General features: G+C 45.0%; 1 protein-coding gene across 4 annotated transcripts in view; it reads left to right on the plus strand.

The window, feature by feature from the left end:
- Nucleotides 1-14471, plus strand: part of BLVRA (biliverdin reductase A) — a 49278-nt gene that overhangs the window by 30968 nt on the left and 3839 nt on the right. For 2 of the 4 annotated variants that reach the window (XM_071559599.1, XM_071559597.1), the window contains 5 exons: nucleotides 7085-7217; nucleotides 9263-9382; nucleotides 10116-10213; nucleotides 11598-11705; nucleotides 12665-12836. In XM_071559599.1, coding sequence (XP_071415700.1) covers nucleotides 7099-7217; nucleotides 9263-9382; nucleotides 10116-10213; nucleotides 11598-11705; nucleotides 12665-12836 — 617 coding nt within the window. In that variant the 5' untranslated portion in view covers nucleotides 7085-7098. Of the gene's footprint in view, nucleotides 1-4713; nucleotides 4831-5106; nucleotides 5215-7084; nucleotides 7218-9262; nucleotides 9383-10115; nucleotides 10214-11597; nucleotides 11706-12664; nucleotides 12837-14471 lie in introns of those variants that run through there. The other 2 variants (XM_071559598.1, XM_071559600.1) reach the window with 2 other exon arrangements.

Here is a 14471-nt window from a genome sequence, read left to right on the forward strand (position 1 = left end):
CAGCATCTCAGTATAACTGTATCAACTTCAGCTTTGGCAGCAAGCTGCAAAACCATCACTTATTTCGTAAACCTGCATATAAACATAAAATAATGCAGATGTATTTTTCAAATGGCATTTAAAAGCCAGGAAGAAAAGTTCCCTCTGGCTCTTTCCAAAGTACCGTGGTGCCAGTCAGGATGAGAGACGATTTTCTGCCGTCAAACTTCTCTGAGAGTTGGTGCCTTGAAGTTAGAACTCATTCAGCCTGTGCCTGGGTTTTGATAGCCAGAGATGGGCAGGAGAGAGGAAGAGGTGCTGGCAAGGGTTGACATTGAAAACCATAACTAAAAAACCAAAGGGAAAACTAAACGAAGTTGTTCTACAACTTCTAAGCGTTGCTGTTTTCCTCTGAAATGTGGAGACTGTAAATGGTCTTGTCAGGTTTTCGAGAGAAATTCTGACTCTCAATCACAGAATCATAGAATCAATTGGGTTGAAAAAGACCTCCGAGATCATCAAGTCCAACCCTTGGTCCAACTCCAGTCCCTTTACCAGATCATGGCACTCAGTGCCACGGCCAATCTCAGGTTAAAAACCTCCAGGGATGGGAAATCCACTCCCTCTCTGGGCAGCCCATTCCAATGCCTGAGCACTCTCTCTGCAAAGAATTTCTTTCGATTTCCAACTTCAATTTCCCCTGGCAGAGCTTGAGCCCATCGTGCCCCCTTGTCCTGTTGCTGAGTGCCTGGGAGAAGAGACCAACCCCCACCTGGCTGGAACTTCCCTTCGGGTTTTATGCTCAGTTAATGTTTTGAGGAGAAGTAACAGGGAGTGTTGAGGGTTGCCTTCCTGGCTGTCTCTTTCTTGCAGAACACGACTGTTCTCTCTAGGTTGCAGCAAAGGCAGAGGAAAAGCAATCCAGCATGTTGGCATTCAAACAATAATTTTCTTTGCCTTCGTTTGTGTTTTGTCTTTTTCTTCAAATTCTGCCTCCAGTTAGGATTGCTGAGGCCGGTGCTGGGTCTGCTTCCAGGAGGTGCTTCAGCACATGCAGAGGTTAAAGTGCCTAAGTGGTTTCCTGCGGAACAAAGGGTATTTATGCCTCTGAATAGGCTGCTAAACTGGAGCGATTGTGAGGGTTTTCCCTTTTAAAAAGAACAACACTAACAGAAGCTGCTCTGTTCAGCTTCTGCTTTCCCTGCTCCTGGCAGATGTTTCTTATGAAGGGTAGACAGTGAGAGTGAGATGTGGTGGCCCAGGCTGTACCAACACCCTGAGTACAGCATCTGCCACATCTCTGGGTATTTCAAATCAGAGAATTAGGCCTGAAAGGACCCTCAAATTTTCAGCTTGTTGATTTTATAGTGACTGCTGCTGTCTGTCTGGTGTTCCCCTGAAAACTTCTGTTGAGGAAGGTGATGCTGTGAGAGACCCCAACAAAGCAGGACTCTGAGCCGAGTTAGTGTGGGATAAGATAAAAAGTGAAAGTTCTTTAATATCAGGCCCAGGGCCCGCAGGATACATATTGACCCACACGGGTGCAAGCTCTAATTTCCATGGCTTTTATAATATGATCCATCCAATCATTACTTTACACATCTCCAGTTCAACCTTTTTCTCGCCCTGGTCCCACACCTGTTCCACCCACTCAGGATGTGAGTTTGGGGTCAGTGGGACCCTGTCTTCATCATTCTCTTCTTCCTCAGCACACATAAGGCTTGGAGGTTTTCCAGTACTCTTAGACCCAAGGCTGTGGGCTCATGTTTCTATCTCATTCTTCAGGCCTTTTGATAATCTTCAGTTTTCTGCCTTGGAAACAAGACTAAACAACTAAAAGAATTTGAGCTACTGATAAGTGGCAGAGGTTGGCATGTATAAACATTGAACTTAAGCTGCTAGAAATTTAACACATTAAATTTGCCTTTTACTCCAGTTACAAGTATTTCTAAAATCTATAAAAATGAAAATATCAAAAAATCAAAAACTCTTCCTGCATCAAAGATTCTGCAACCCTCATCCCAGGGTGTCACTGCAGTAACAGAGAAAACATTTTGCATGATGTCTAATCCGCAAGTCTATTCACAGGGAGCTGTGGAAAACTTCCTCCTTCCAGCCTGGTTTATGTTAGGAGAAAAAATCAGGCTGAATCCAACAGGGAAAGACTTCTTATGGCCTCTGGTCAATATTTAGGGTGAAGTCATATTCCCAGTCAGCACATGCACACAGAGCACACACACACACCACATATGTGCATATGTACAAGGTCAGCCACACAGATCAGACAGAGCACTCACAGAAACACAGACAGCACCAGCATTGACCCTGAGATGAGCTCAGTTGGTTAAAACTTGGTTGTAATAATGCCAAGGTCATGGGTTCAATCCCCTGTGTGGGTCATTGTCTTAACAGTTGGACTGGATGATCCTTGTGGGTCCCTTCCAACTCAGAATAGTCTGTGATTCTTGTCTTACTCCCGTCTCTGAGCAGGATGAAGGTCTGCTAAGTGAGAATATACCTGTATGTTGATATATGCAAAGTGGGTCCCTCCAGCAGCCAGGCTAAGACACTCATGGTTCAACCAGTGACTGTGCACAAGTGAACTCACCTTGACAACAGTATTTTCAGAGTGAGTGCTCATCTGGGAGGTTTCTGTTACTCTTGAGATGTGTGTGGCACTTGAAGTAGTGCCCCTAGAAAGACCAGGCTGGCAGTGCTTCAGGAAAGCCTCCTGCACCAGTGTTATGATAATACATGTGACATGAACTACAAAATATTTTGATTTCTGATGTGAATCGCTCATTCATATCTGTGGGAACGAGGCTTTGAAAACTGCAGGGCAAATGCACAAGGCTTGTGTTCAGTTCTGGGCCCCTCAGTTCAGGAAAGAGATTGAGGGGCTGGAGCGGGTCCCGAGAAGAGCAACGAGGCTGGAGAAGGGATTGGAGCACAAGTGCTGTGGGGAGAGGCTGAGGGAGCTGGGGGTGTTTAGCCTGGAGAAGAGGAGGCTCAGAGGTGACCTCAGCACTGTCTAGAACTGCCTGAAGGGAAGTTCCAGCCAGGTGGGGGTTGGTCTCTTCTCCCAGGCACTCAGCAATAGGACAAGGGGGCACAGGCCCAAGCTCTGCCAGGGGAGGTTTAGGTTGGATACAGGAAGAAGTTCTTTACAGAGAAAATGGTCAGGCATTGGAATGGCCTGCCCAGGGAGGTGGTGGATTCCCCATCCCTGGAGGTTTTTAAACTGAGACTGGACATGGCACTGAGTGATCACAGTGGGGTTGGATCAAGGGTTGGACTTGATGATCTTGGAGGTCTCTTCCAACCCAACTGATTCTATGATTCTATGAAATTCTTTATATATAATGAGAGAAGGTACCTGTTCTCATTGTGTAATGCCTAGATATGCCACAACAAATGTTCTTGAAGGGGAGGTAATTCTTAAATTCTGCCTTTTATTTTGCCTCTGCCTTGACTTTGCATGGCCTCAGTGATGGTGCACAAAATAGAGATGAACCTCACTTCCGTTAAGCTTCCCTCAGTGAGTCTTAACAGGTTTGAGATGCAGGGGCTCAAGTCCCACTGTGATTGCACCAGGGAGGAACACTCTTGCTGGTGACTGATCCTTTGGACGTGCTCCATTGTTTGTTTTGCTGCGGAACGTTCTTGTTTTATTGCTAAATTTTGTAGGAACATTTGGGTATGGAGCCATTTTGTATATTTTATTTTGGTGCTACAGAGTAGCCTAAATGCTTTGGGGCACTGGCTGATGTACTGTTATACCACTTATGATACCCTTTTTAATTTATTTTCAGTGTGACAGGAGCTGAAGTCCAGCAGCCTTGAAAATGACTCTGAAATTTTTTTCTGTCAAAGCTTAAGCAGTGTCACTGATTTTAAGGAAAAAGCATGAAAAGCAGGTGCATGCCAGTTTATGATTTGGGCTTCCTACTTCATATTTTTTGTACTTAAAAGATAACTGTAGCTGTTATCCTTATGTAAAGATTTAAAATAAGAAGTAAATTTTTATATATTTATGTGGACTCTCAGATGAGTATTCTCTATCCTACTCTTACCTGGTTCACAGCAGTTCTGAGAAACACCTTGTTTCCTTTTCTCCCTGAGCAGCTGCAGATTTTGTTGTGTGAGGAAAATAAGGGTAATAAAAAGCTGCAGCAGGGATGCAAACACAGGAATTTTTCTCTTAGCTGTGTGTGTAAGCAAAGGTTCCGTAATATACATTTAGTAGCCATCTCCTTCCATGTGGATACTGTGTTAGCTGGAAACCCCTGACCTGGACCTAATGGCTGGTTGCTGTGGCAACAGGTTGCATCCTAACAGTTTTTGTTCTTAGGTTGAAATAATCTTGCTTGTCTTAAATGGTGCTTTTGAAGAGGTCAGAAGATGTTCATCAGATGAAGCTGGGGAAGGTTTTTTCCAAGGAGCGGCGAAAATATTGATGTTCATCAACCTGACCACCTGTGGAGAGATGTTCTTTGTTCACTGAAAAATATAGTCAGCTCCCCTGCTTCCTCCACTTTGTTGAAAGAGAGGTCAGCAGCAAACCAGAAAAAAATAAAAAGCAGTTCTTGGAAACAAGATGACTGTAGGAGGTTCAGGGGAATTTGTTTGCTGTATAACTCCAACTCCCAATCCCACTGAAGGCAATAGGCAAATATTAACAGCTTAACACTCCAGTAACCTTGAAAACTTCTGAACTTAAAGTAAGCTCTTGGTCAGCTGTTTTCCAAGTGGACTACTTCTAAATTCTGCTGACCTGGTCCTGATGTACACTTGGAGCGCTTTGTGAATATAAATTTTAAAGAATTGCAACCATATACTTCAGAATAGCAGGTATTTTGGCTTTTTGATGGCTCTGTTTGGCAAATTGCTATGGCAGACTTCCCTGGGGGGTCAGAGAGGCTGAGGTTGATCTGCAGGGATGACCTCCCTGGAGCAAAGGTGCTTCACTTGGGCGTGCTGGAAACGGAGACAAGTGAGCCGGTGTGGATTGGCAGGGAGCTCCTGGCTGCACTCCAGCTCAAACCCCCAAGGCTTTCAGTGGTTGGTCTGCCCTCAGAGTCTGCTGACAGAGTCTGTGGGGATGCAGGGATATAGCTCTTGGATGTAGATCAACCTCTGGCAGCAGACAGAGGACATCCAAGGGTGCTAGAGCCTCGCTGGTGTCTCTGTGGAGCCACTTGGTGATCAGGGGAGTTTCCTGGTCACTGGAAAGGGGCAAGTATTGTGCTCATCTTCAGTACTGTTTGGATAGTCTAATAGAAGGTGTTCCTGTCTGTGGAGGGTGGGAGTTGGAACTCGAGGATCTTTTAGGCTCTTTTCAACCCAAATTATTCTATGATTCTCTGGTGAACTACAAGAGGGAATCTTGCAGAGAGCCATTAAGGTGGTCAAGGGTGTGAAGAGATGATGAACAAGGAGAGGCTTAGGGAACTGGCATTGATTCCAGAAAAGAAGGGTAAAGGGGGTTATTATTGCTGCCTACAGCTTTCTGGTGGGAGCACATAGAGGAACTGGAGCCATACTCATTTGGGAGATGTGCAGTGAAATGGCAAAAGGCAACACGGGAAACTTGTGTAGATGCTAAGAAGTTCTTGCTGTGAGAGTGGTGAAACACTGCAACAGAGGCCTGAGAGGCTGGAGGATTGCCAACCATGGGGACAGTCATAGATCAGCATGGCCCTGGTGTGACTGAGTAGGGTTTGGACTGGGTGATCATCTGGGCCTTCTCCCAGCTGAGATCATTCTGAGAGTCTCATCTCTTTTCTCTTCAGCCATAGAGGAAAGCAAATGTAACAGAGCCTAGACCAGGACTCTGCCTGTGGCTGGTACTGAAAATGAGTTGTGTGGTTATATTGCCCTCCTTTCCCCCCACCTCTCTCTCAGCCCTCTCTTCCCTGGTGAACAGTGTCATCATGTTATACCTCAAATATTTGGTAATGAAATGTCACTGTAATGCCCCGAGAGGACTCTTCAATATGTCACCTATTTCTTCCTTTACGTTAAACATGTGCCTCTGTGTTTTACCTTTGTACCCTTTTGGCATATATAAAGTGAGTGGAGTTCAGCACTGACAGGAATATATTCATAGGTAGGAGCTTATGGGAAAACAAAATCCAGTCATGGCATGTGGTTGGAGAAGGGATCTTTTGTCCTTTGTGCCAGTTGATATAATTTCTTAGCAGCTGTCAACCTCTTGCACTGTCAGAACAGTCACTTCCAGCTGTGATGCCGCACTGTCCATTTATCCATTTCAGTCTCAGAAGGATGTGAAGGGCTGCAGCCAAGCAGTGTAAACCATCTAAAGAGTTCACTCAGGTGAAGGGAATGGCAGTGGTGGGAAGGAGAAGACCAAAACAGAATTTGAAGGGTTTGAAGGGTTGCTTTCATGGGATGGAAGGAACAAAAAAACGCAGAGGATCTGACCTGTCTTGTTTTAGGCCATTTTTTCCCGTAAATCTTCAATTACTTTACAAAGTGTTGCTAGTCCTCAGACTGTCAAACAAGCATCTTGATCAGACTGTCAGATGGTTGTTCACAGCTTGACATTGTAGGACGTGCCAGTGGTTACGTGGGGGAAGAAAAGATGCTCTTTGCTTCTTGTGCCAGAGTATTCCAACCCCGCTGGTGTGCACCGTGCCTGTCTGTGTGGCAGCCCAGTGCAGACACTCAGGAAGTCAGCAGGGTTTATATAAAGCTCTGCTGGTTTTGCAGAGCCTTTTGGCTCCTTTTCAGCATGGAAGCAGTGATATAAATAGAAGAATGTCTCACTTTTGAAGTCTGCTTTCTATTCATGGAAAGGAAGAACTTTGCCGGAGCTGTGATTTAATAGCTGTTAAATACAAACCTCAAGACCAGTCCTATGATGGGCTGAACTGCTTGACCACATTTCATGGGATGCAAGTGAGCTCAGCAGCATATGGCATCCCATCTCTGTTAGCTGGTTGCTGACACCTGAACAAGGTTTGGCTGTATGAAAGCAGGGCTCAAGAGTAATCTTTTCTCTCCCCTTCCCTCCCAGTTGCTCTTCTCTGTGCTAAAAGAAAAAAAAAATTAAATATTGTCTTTTTTTTAACCCCTTCTTTAGGACAGATCAGCAAAATGTTTGGGACAGTAGTGGTTGGAGTTGGAATTGCTGGCTTAGCACGAATCCGAGACTTGATGAACCCGATGCCTTCCAGCCCTTCTGAGCACCTGAAACTCTTTGGATTTGTATCCAGGTTAGAAATTTAATCCTAGCATGTTTAATAAGTTTATTGCAATATTTCTTTCTTCCTGTGCACATATCTTTTCAGGTGCAGGACATCTATCTGAGAGGGACAGGTATGATATCAAAGGTTTTATTTTTCTCTTTAATTAAGGCTGCCTGAAAAGGGAAAGTTTATGCCAATGTGCCTGTCATTCTGACAGGCAGCTCAGAAATGAGCACAGAAAGCTTTGCAAGAGGGAACAAATAGGTTACCTCAGTGAGATACCTTTCAGAAATTACTAAAATAAATGCCAAGAGATGTTCTTGCTGTAGGATCTGTGTGACAAGAAGAAATTGCAATTCTGTCTGACTGAAATTTCCTATAGGTTTAAGGTAGTGCAGACAACTATACTAATGAAGCATGACATCTATATAAATCTTTCAAAAAATAAGGAGTTTTAAGGGTTTAGAAAAGCTTTTTTACAAAACCATATGTTGTAAAGCTTCCAACACTCCAAATTCATCATAAAACTGTACTATTTTTTTAAGCCAGGTATTGAACCTGTAGATACCTTTAAAGGAAATCCCGTGGTTTGGTGCATACAATAAGGTTGCTTCTTAGAGAGCAACAGTTTTTCTCACTAGTTTGGAGCTGTGGAAATTCAGCAGCTACTTTCCTCTGAGCATTCCTGACCCATCTCAGTGGAGCACCAAAGTTTTAAGTAGTTTGGCAGTACATGTATGGATCTCAGATTGTGAATGTATATTTGCAGCTATATTTAAGTCATAGAATCATAGAATGGATTGGGTTGGAAAGGACCCCTGAGATCATCAAGTCCAACCCTTGGTCCAACTCCAGTCCGTTTACCAGATCATGGCACTCAGTGCCACGACCAATCTCAGTTGAAAAACCTCCAGGGATGGGGAATCCACCCCCTCTCTGGGCAGCCCATTCCAATGCCTGAGCACTCTCTCTGCAAAGAATTTTTTTCTCATCTCCAACTTTAATTTCCCCTGGCAGACCTTGAGCCCGTGCCCCCTTGTCCTACTGCTGGGTGCCTGGGAGAAGAGACCAACCCCCACCTGGCTGGAACTTCCCTTCAGATAGTTCTAGACAGTGTTGAGGTCACTTCTGAGCCTCCTCTTCTCCAGGCTAAACACCCCCAGCTCCCTCAGCCTCTCCCCACAGCACTTGTGCTCCAGTCCCTTCTCCAGCCTCGTTGCTCTTCTCTGGCCCCACTCCAGCCCCTCAATCTCTTTCCTGAACTGAGGGGCCCAGAACTGAACACAGCACTCAAGGTGTGGCCTCCCCAAGGCAGAGTCCAGGGGAAGGGTCACTACCCTGGGCCTGCTGGCCACGCTAGGTTTGATCCAGGCCAGGATCCCATTGGCCTTCTTGGCCATCTGGGCACACTGTTGGCTCATGTTGTCACCTCCCTTAGCACTGTCAAAGTGCCTGCTCCAGTCTTTAGTAAAGCAAAGGGCTTTTGGGGGCAGTGTGTGTTTCATTGTCAGCTGGAGATGTGCTCAGGTTGCTGGCCAAGAGCTTTCCCCTTAGCACTGCCACACCGTGTGTGTTGCAAGGTGTGAGCCATCCTAGCCAAGCATCTGCTTTGTCCCTCTCCTGCTGGTCTGTGCTTGTAGTTGTGTGTGGTCTTGCCCTCTCAAGTGCATTTGCCCACTTTGTCCAGGATGGTGGGGAGAAGTTCTCCTACAGGAACACTGTCTTCTTTCAAGTCCCTCTTTTACAATGGCTCTTTGGTGATGATGCTTATTAAAAATCAAACCCAAAAAGCCAGAATCAAAAAGCACTTTGCACTTCAATAGCAGGCCAGTTTCTGTACTGATACCACCATGTACACACTGGCCCATCTGTTTGGTTCTCTTGTGCACTCCACTTCTGTCTCTAAGTGCTCATGCTCTTCCTGCATAACAAGCTGCCTTTTCTTCACCCTGGTTGAGCTCAGTGAGGCAGTGGACCATGGGAACAATTTTTCAGTACTGCTCCACAACGTGCAGTTGTGAAGAATGGACTGTGACAATTATACTCTGGTTGTATTTATGCTAAATATGCAGGAGAAGTTTTGGTAATATTGATGAGGCCAAGCAGATCAGCCTGGAAGATGCTCTAAGAAGCAAAGAGATCCATGCAGCTTTCATCAGCACAGAGAACAGAAGCCATGAAGAAACTATCAGGTATTTTGAGGGGGTTTTCCACTCCCTTTCCCACCCTTCCCCCTGTATTTTAGAAGCACAGAGAAGCTGTGTAAAACTGTTGCAGGAGAGAATGTGGGCACTGTAGAAGAGACTGCCAGACTAGAGGCCTGAAGTGAATGACACTGAGTTCCCCAGAGCACCCAATAAGCTCTGGAAGAGAGCAGGATTTAAGATGCATTTATTTCTCAAGTAATTCCCTTTGCATACCTCTAGGTCTATGTTTGATGAGCAGGCAGCTTAAAAGAGGATTCCAAACCTTTCCTCACAGATTGTGTAGCAGAAAGATACCCTAGTGCTCCTCTTTAGCTACTTAGGTGTCTGTAAATCACAGACTCACAGACTTGCAGACTATTCTGAGTTGGAAGGGACCCACAAGAATCCAACCCTTAAGTCAATGGCCCATACATGGGATTGAACCCATGACCTTGGCATTATTCACAGTGGTCAGTGTTGTGGCATTTTAGTGACTTGGTGTAGGTGAGTGAGGGAATTCTGTGGAAAACAAAGACTTAAAACTCAGCTTCCCTGCTGTTTAAATGTGTGATGTAGCCACCACACCAGCCTTGGTAGGAAATTTGCCATTTATTTCTGTTACTCTATATTGGGCATTTCTCCTTATGGAGTCAGCTGTGTGAATGAGGAGCAGCTTGCACATTGGTTAGAAACGATTGTGATAACATTTTTTTAATGGCTGATCTTTTATCCCTTTCAGAATGTTTTTAGAAGCTGGGAAACATGTCCTTGTTGAGTACCCCATGGCTTTGTCTGCCAAGGCGGCCCATGAGCTCTGGGAGATGGCTGAGCAGAAAGGTAACACATTTGTTCTCAAGAGTGTGGACAGTATTACCTGTTGGGGAGCACCAAAGGCATCAAAGGCCACTGTTAGTCATCACATCCAAGGGAGCATGCCTGTCTCAGAGATGTACCAAGCTAGGATTGAAGTCATGTGTCACCAGGGAAACAAACACACAGGTGTCAATGCCAGGAGTAAGGTACCTTTGCCCTCACAAGAACACTTGCATTGTTTGTGACACTGAGAGTGCAGTTAAAGAAGAAAACTTCTGTTGCAGTTGTAATGAAGCATTTGGTGAGTGCAGCCATTGGCCTTGTGCACTTGCCTGTCCTCTGTCTCCCTGGAAATGAACCTGTTGCTCCAGCTTCTAGCCTTTGTGAGGTGCTGCTCATGCTGTCATAGGCCAGCAAGGCATCCCTGCCTGAAAGACAGCTTGTCTCTAAGCAAAATCCTTCTGTTTCTGGGAATTGTGTGGTCCTATCCCTGTGGTGCCCAGGGTCAGAAGCTGGCAGTTCACTTGAGGCCAGTGGGGATCAATGGGGCTGCAAGGGAAAGTGCAGTGCTGAGCAGGAGCAGAGTGCAAAGCATTTGGACAAGCTGCATTATTTATACCACTGCTTCTTAAAAATTCCCTTTGTGATTTTTGTCCTGAAACACCAGAGGTACAGGATTTCTGCTTTGCTGTTTCCCTCTACCAACACCACTTACTGCCTTGTTGCTTGCCAAATGGTTTCCCATTGAGGAGAATTTATGTATCTTCTCTTGAAGCAGCAGCAGTTACTGTCAGCAGCATAAACTGACTCTCCTGGAAGTCTTCCAGAAAAGCACATGTTGAATGAGGGCCACATTCAACTTATATTTGTTAATCTCTATTCCAAAACAGCCCAATGAATTGCAATGGGGGGAGGTGCTGCTTTAACATCTTGTTCCAATCTGGGCCTGAGCATTATGCTATTTTTTCCCTTCCTTTTCTTTCCTACTACCCTGGGAGGAAAAATGCAGAACAAGGAAATGTGAGGGGGAAGAGGCCAAGAATTAATGCCTCTGTTACTCTGAAGACTCATGTTTCAGCCTTCCTTGGGTATTGGGTTTAGTTACAGAGTTTGTGTTAAACGTGGTGGCTGCTGTTCCCTAAATTTGTTGTCTCTAAATTTATTTGTCTCTGAATTTGTTGTCTCCTGATGCCTCAGTGCAGGGCCCATATTTGATTTTCTTCCTGACATCACTTTGCCAGCCATGCTTGAAAATATTTCTAAGTGACTTCCCACAGGTGGTTGGTGAAGCCCTGACTGTGTAGACATGCCTTTAATTCACACAGAAAGCTTTCATTTAATCTGTCCCAATTTTTGATTTGGGATTATTTTGATTTGGGTTTTGGGTTGTTTTTTTTTTTTCTGACAGGTAAAGTACTTCATGTGGAGCACATTGAACTTCTTACTGAAGAGTATAAGCAGCTGAAAAAAGAGGTGGCTGGGAAAGACCTGGTGAAGGGAACATTGCATTTCACAGGTCAGTAGCTGTGAGGGAATCAAAGTACATCTGAACTTGTCTGGCTGCTCCACAGGAACACCAGTCCTTCCAGGCTTTATTCAGTCCTTTTACACAAGATTCTGTCTATAAACTGAGTAGGGACACAGGTATCAGTTCTGGATATTTCCATGAATCATAGAATCTCAGAATCAATTGGGTTGGAAAAGACCTTCGAGATCATCAAGTCCAACCCTTGGTTCAACTCCAATCCCTTTACCAGATCATGGCACTCAGTGCCACGTCCTGTCTCAGTTTAAAAACCTCCAGGGTCGGAGAATCCACCCCCTCTCTGGGCAGCCCATTCCAATGCCTGATTACTCTCTCTGTAAAGAATTTCTTTCTGATATCCAACTTAAATTTTCCCTGGAAGAGGGAAAGAACGGAACTGTCTGGAAAGCACTTTTGCCTTAACAGTTGTGTTCTATGGACTGTTGCTTTGTTAATCTCTCTCTGCTGTCTGGTGAAGAGTGCAAGACCATGCCTTGCTGTGTGGAGAAGAGAGCACTTCTTCAGACCTTCTGTACTGTGGTGTGAGTGATGAATTTCTCATTCATATTGGTGTCAGAGAGGAGCTGAGCACTGGGGAAGTGTCCTAGTTTCTACAGGGGACCTTTAGTCTTCCATACTGGTGTTTGGCCCCAGAAGAGCTGGGAGAGATTTTTTAGCCACTGTTTTCTCCCTGCTTTATACCCTTGTTGAGTCCACCTACACCTTCCTGTCCTCAACATCTGCTGAAGGGTTTGTTGTGTATGTACTTTGTGCAGCCTTCTCTGCCACAGGTCACCAACTGATCTGCTTTAAGGCTGACCATGTTTGTTGACTTTTCTACTCGATCCATCCACTCATGGCCTTTCTACAACCTGATCTCAGAGCCCACAACACTGCAGGTTCTTCATGCTTTCCTATGTTTCTCAAGAGTTTCTCTTATGTTTCACCAGGTAGTGTCCTCGATGAGAACAAGTCAGGCTTCCCAGCCTTCAGTGGCATTGCCAGGCTGACTTGGCTGATCGACCTCTTTGGGGACCTCACTGTCACCTCTGCCACCAGAGAGAAGCAGAAGGAGAAGAATTACTCCAGAATGACTGTTCACTTTCAGACGGCAAACAGGAAGTGAGTAGTGGCTGTGGCTGAAGGAGAGTCAGGCTCCTCACTGTCTGCAGGAGTTCTGCATCCTCTTTTCCATTGTGGAGACAGAATGGCTGGATGCTGCCTTAAAAGTGTTCAGGAGAAAATTCTTTTATGACTATGAACTATGTCATCAGTGTTTCATACAAACTCTCAAGTTTGGTCATTCTGAACCATCTGCACAGGGTTTATGTCCTTTCAGAGAGGTTGAAGCTACTGAGAGTGACAGATTAATGCATGCTATAGGATGCAACTTGAGAATTATCTGATGTGAAAAGGTACAGAGAAGTTACCCATGTTCTGTGTGTTTCGTAGGAGGTTGGAATAGTGATGAAGCAATTTGTTCCTTTCTTTTTACTCCTGTTTCCCTGGTTTTCTATATAGCATGTTCTGCCTTTGAGAAAGATAACCCCTTATAGGCATATGACAAGAGACATATTGAAAAGACTGGAGAGCAGAGGAAAATAAGAACCCATGGGAAAATATGCTGACCTATTTATTTATAATAAATGTCTCTTTTTTGTTGCACATATGCTGCTAGAACTCTCAACAAACCCCAAACCCAACACAGAATTTTAGAAAATTGTTTGGTTGAAGTAGTAACCCGAAGGGCTGATATCTGGGGAGTGAATAATCAGGGCTCCTTTGAACAGTTAGTTTCACCACAGGTCTGGTTAAGCATTTTATCAGCCACTCCTACAAAGCCCACTGGCATTTATCTTGGGATTAGCATCTTGTCTTAGCAGTCTTCCTCTCCCTTTAAATAAAATATCCTTTCCAATTCCTTTCAAAATGCAGTTGCGAGAGGACAGAATTCTGTATGCAAGCTCTGTTTACCCTCTTAGCAATTTGCTAGTAACATAAGCAGCTGTAAAGATCTAGATAGAGTGAGATTTTGAACTAAATCCAGCAGGTGGAACTAGCGGGTGGTTTAAACATTTCCCTGGCTGTTCTGTCTCCTGGGTAGTCCTTAGCTGCTCTATGTGATACATGCTGGATGCAGAGCTGCTTCTGTTTCACTGGGTTTTTTCTGCCCCTAACCAGTACCTGCTTTTCTTTGCCCACTCACTGTTTGTGTGGAACAGTGTTTTGTCACCATGTTTTAATGACTTTGAGGGCAGTCAGTTCTGTGGCTCTGGGATAATTTATGCCAGGTGGAAAGTCACATAGTGTTCCTGGGCTCTGTTTGGTTGTGGGGCCGTATTTCCTGCTGACCTTCCCCCATTGACGTCAGCGGAGCTGCTGCACTGGAGAATTTGGCCCACTCTCTGTCCAGGGAAGTTGTGGCCCTGCAGCAGAGGTGGTGATACAGCTCTGATTTGCCTAATTGTTATTTTGCTGCTGCATGGCAAAGCTCTGCACCTTTCCTGAGGGTTATCCCATCCTTTTTTTTTGAAAGACATGAGTACACTAACCTTGAGAAATCAGGTTAATTCATCCTATTTTCTGCCTTGGAAAATACAGCAGGTGCCGAGTTCAGGGGCATGTGTTCTGCTTGTTAAGCAGGGATTTGTGCAAAGGGTAGAGTCTGTCTGCACTGCCCAGCCCACTCTGGCTGCTCCTCTGTCTCTGGGTGGATTTTGGAGGGGTGTGTTAATGCCTGGCACCCAGCTATTTGAG

The sequence above is a fragment of the Pithys albifrons genome, chromosome 7 (genome assembly GCF_047495875.1).
Source record: "Pithys albifrons albifrons isolate INPA30051 chromosome 7, PitAlb_v1, whole genome shotgun sequence".
Taxonomy (NCBI): domain Eukaryota; kingdom Metazoa; phylum Chordata; class Aves; order Passeriformes; family Thamnophilidae; genus Pithys; species Pithys albifrons.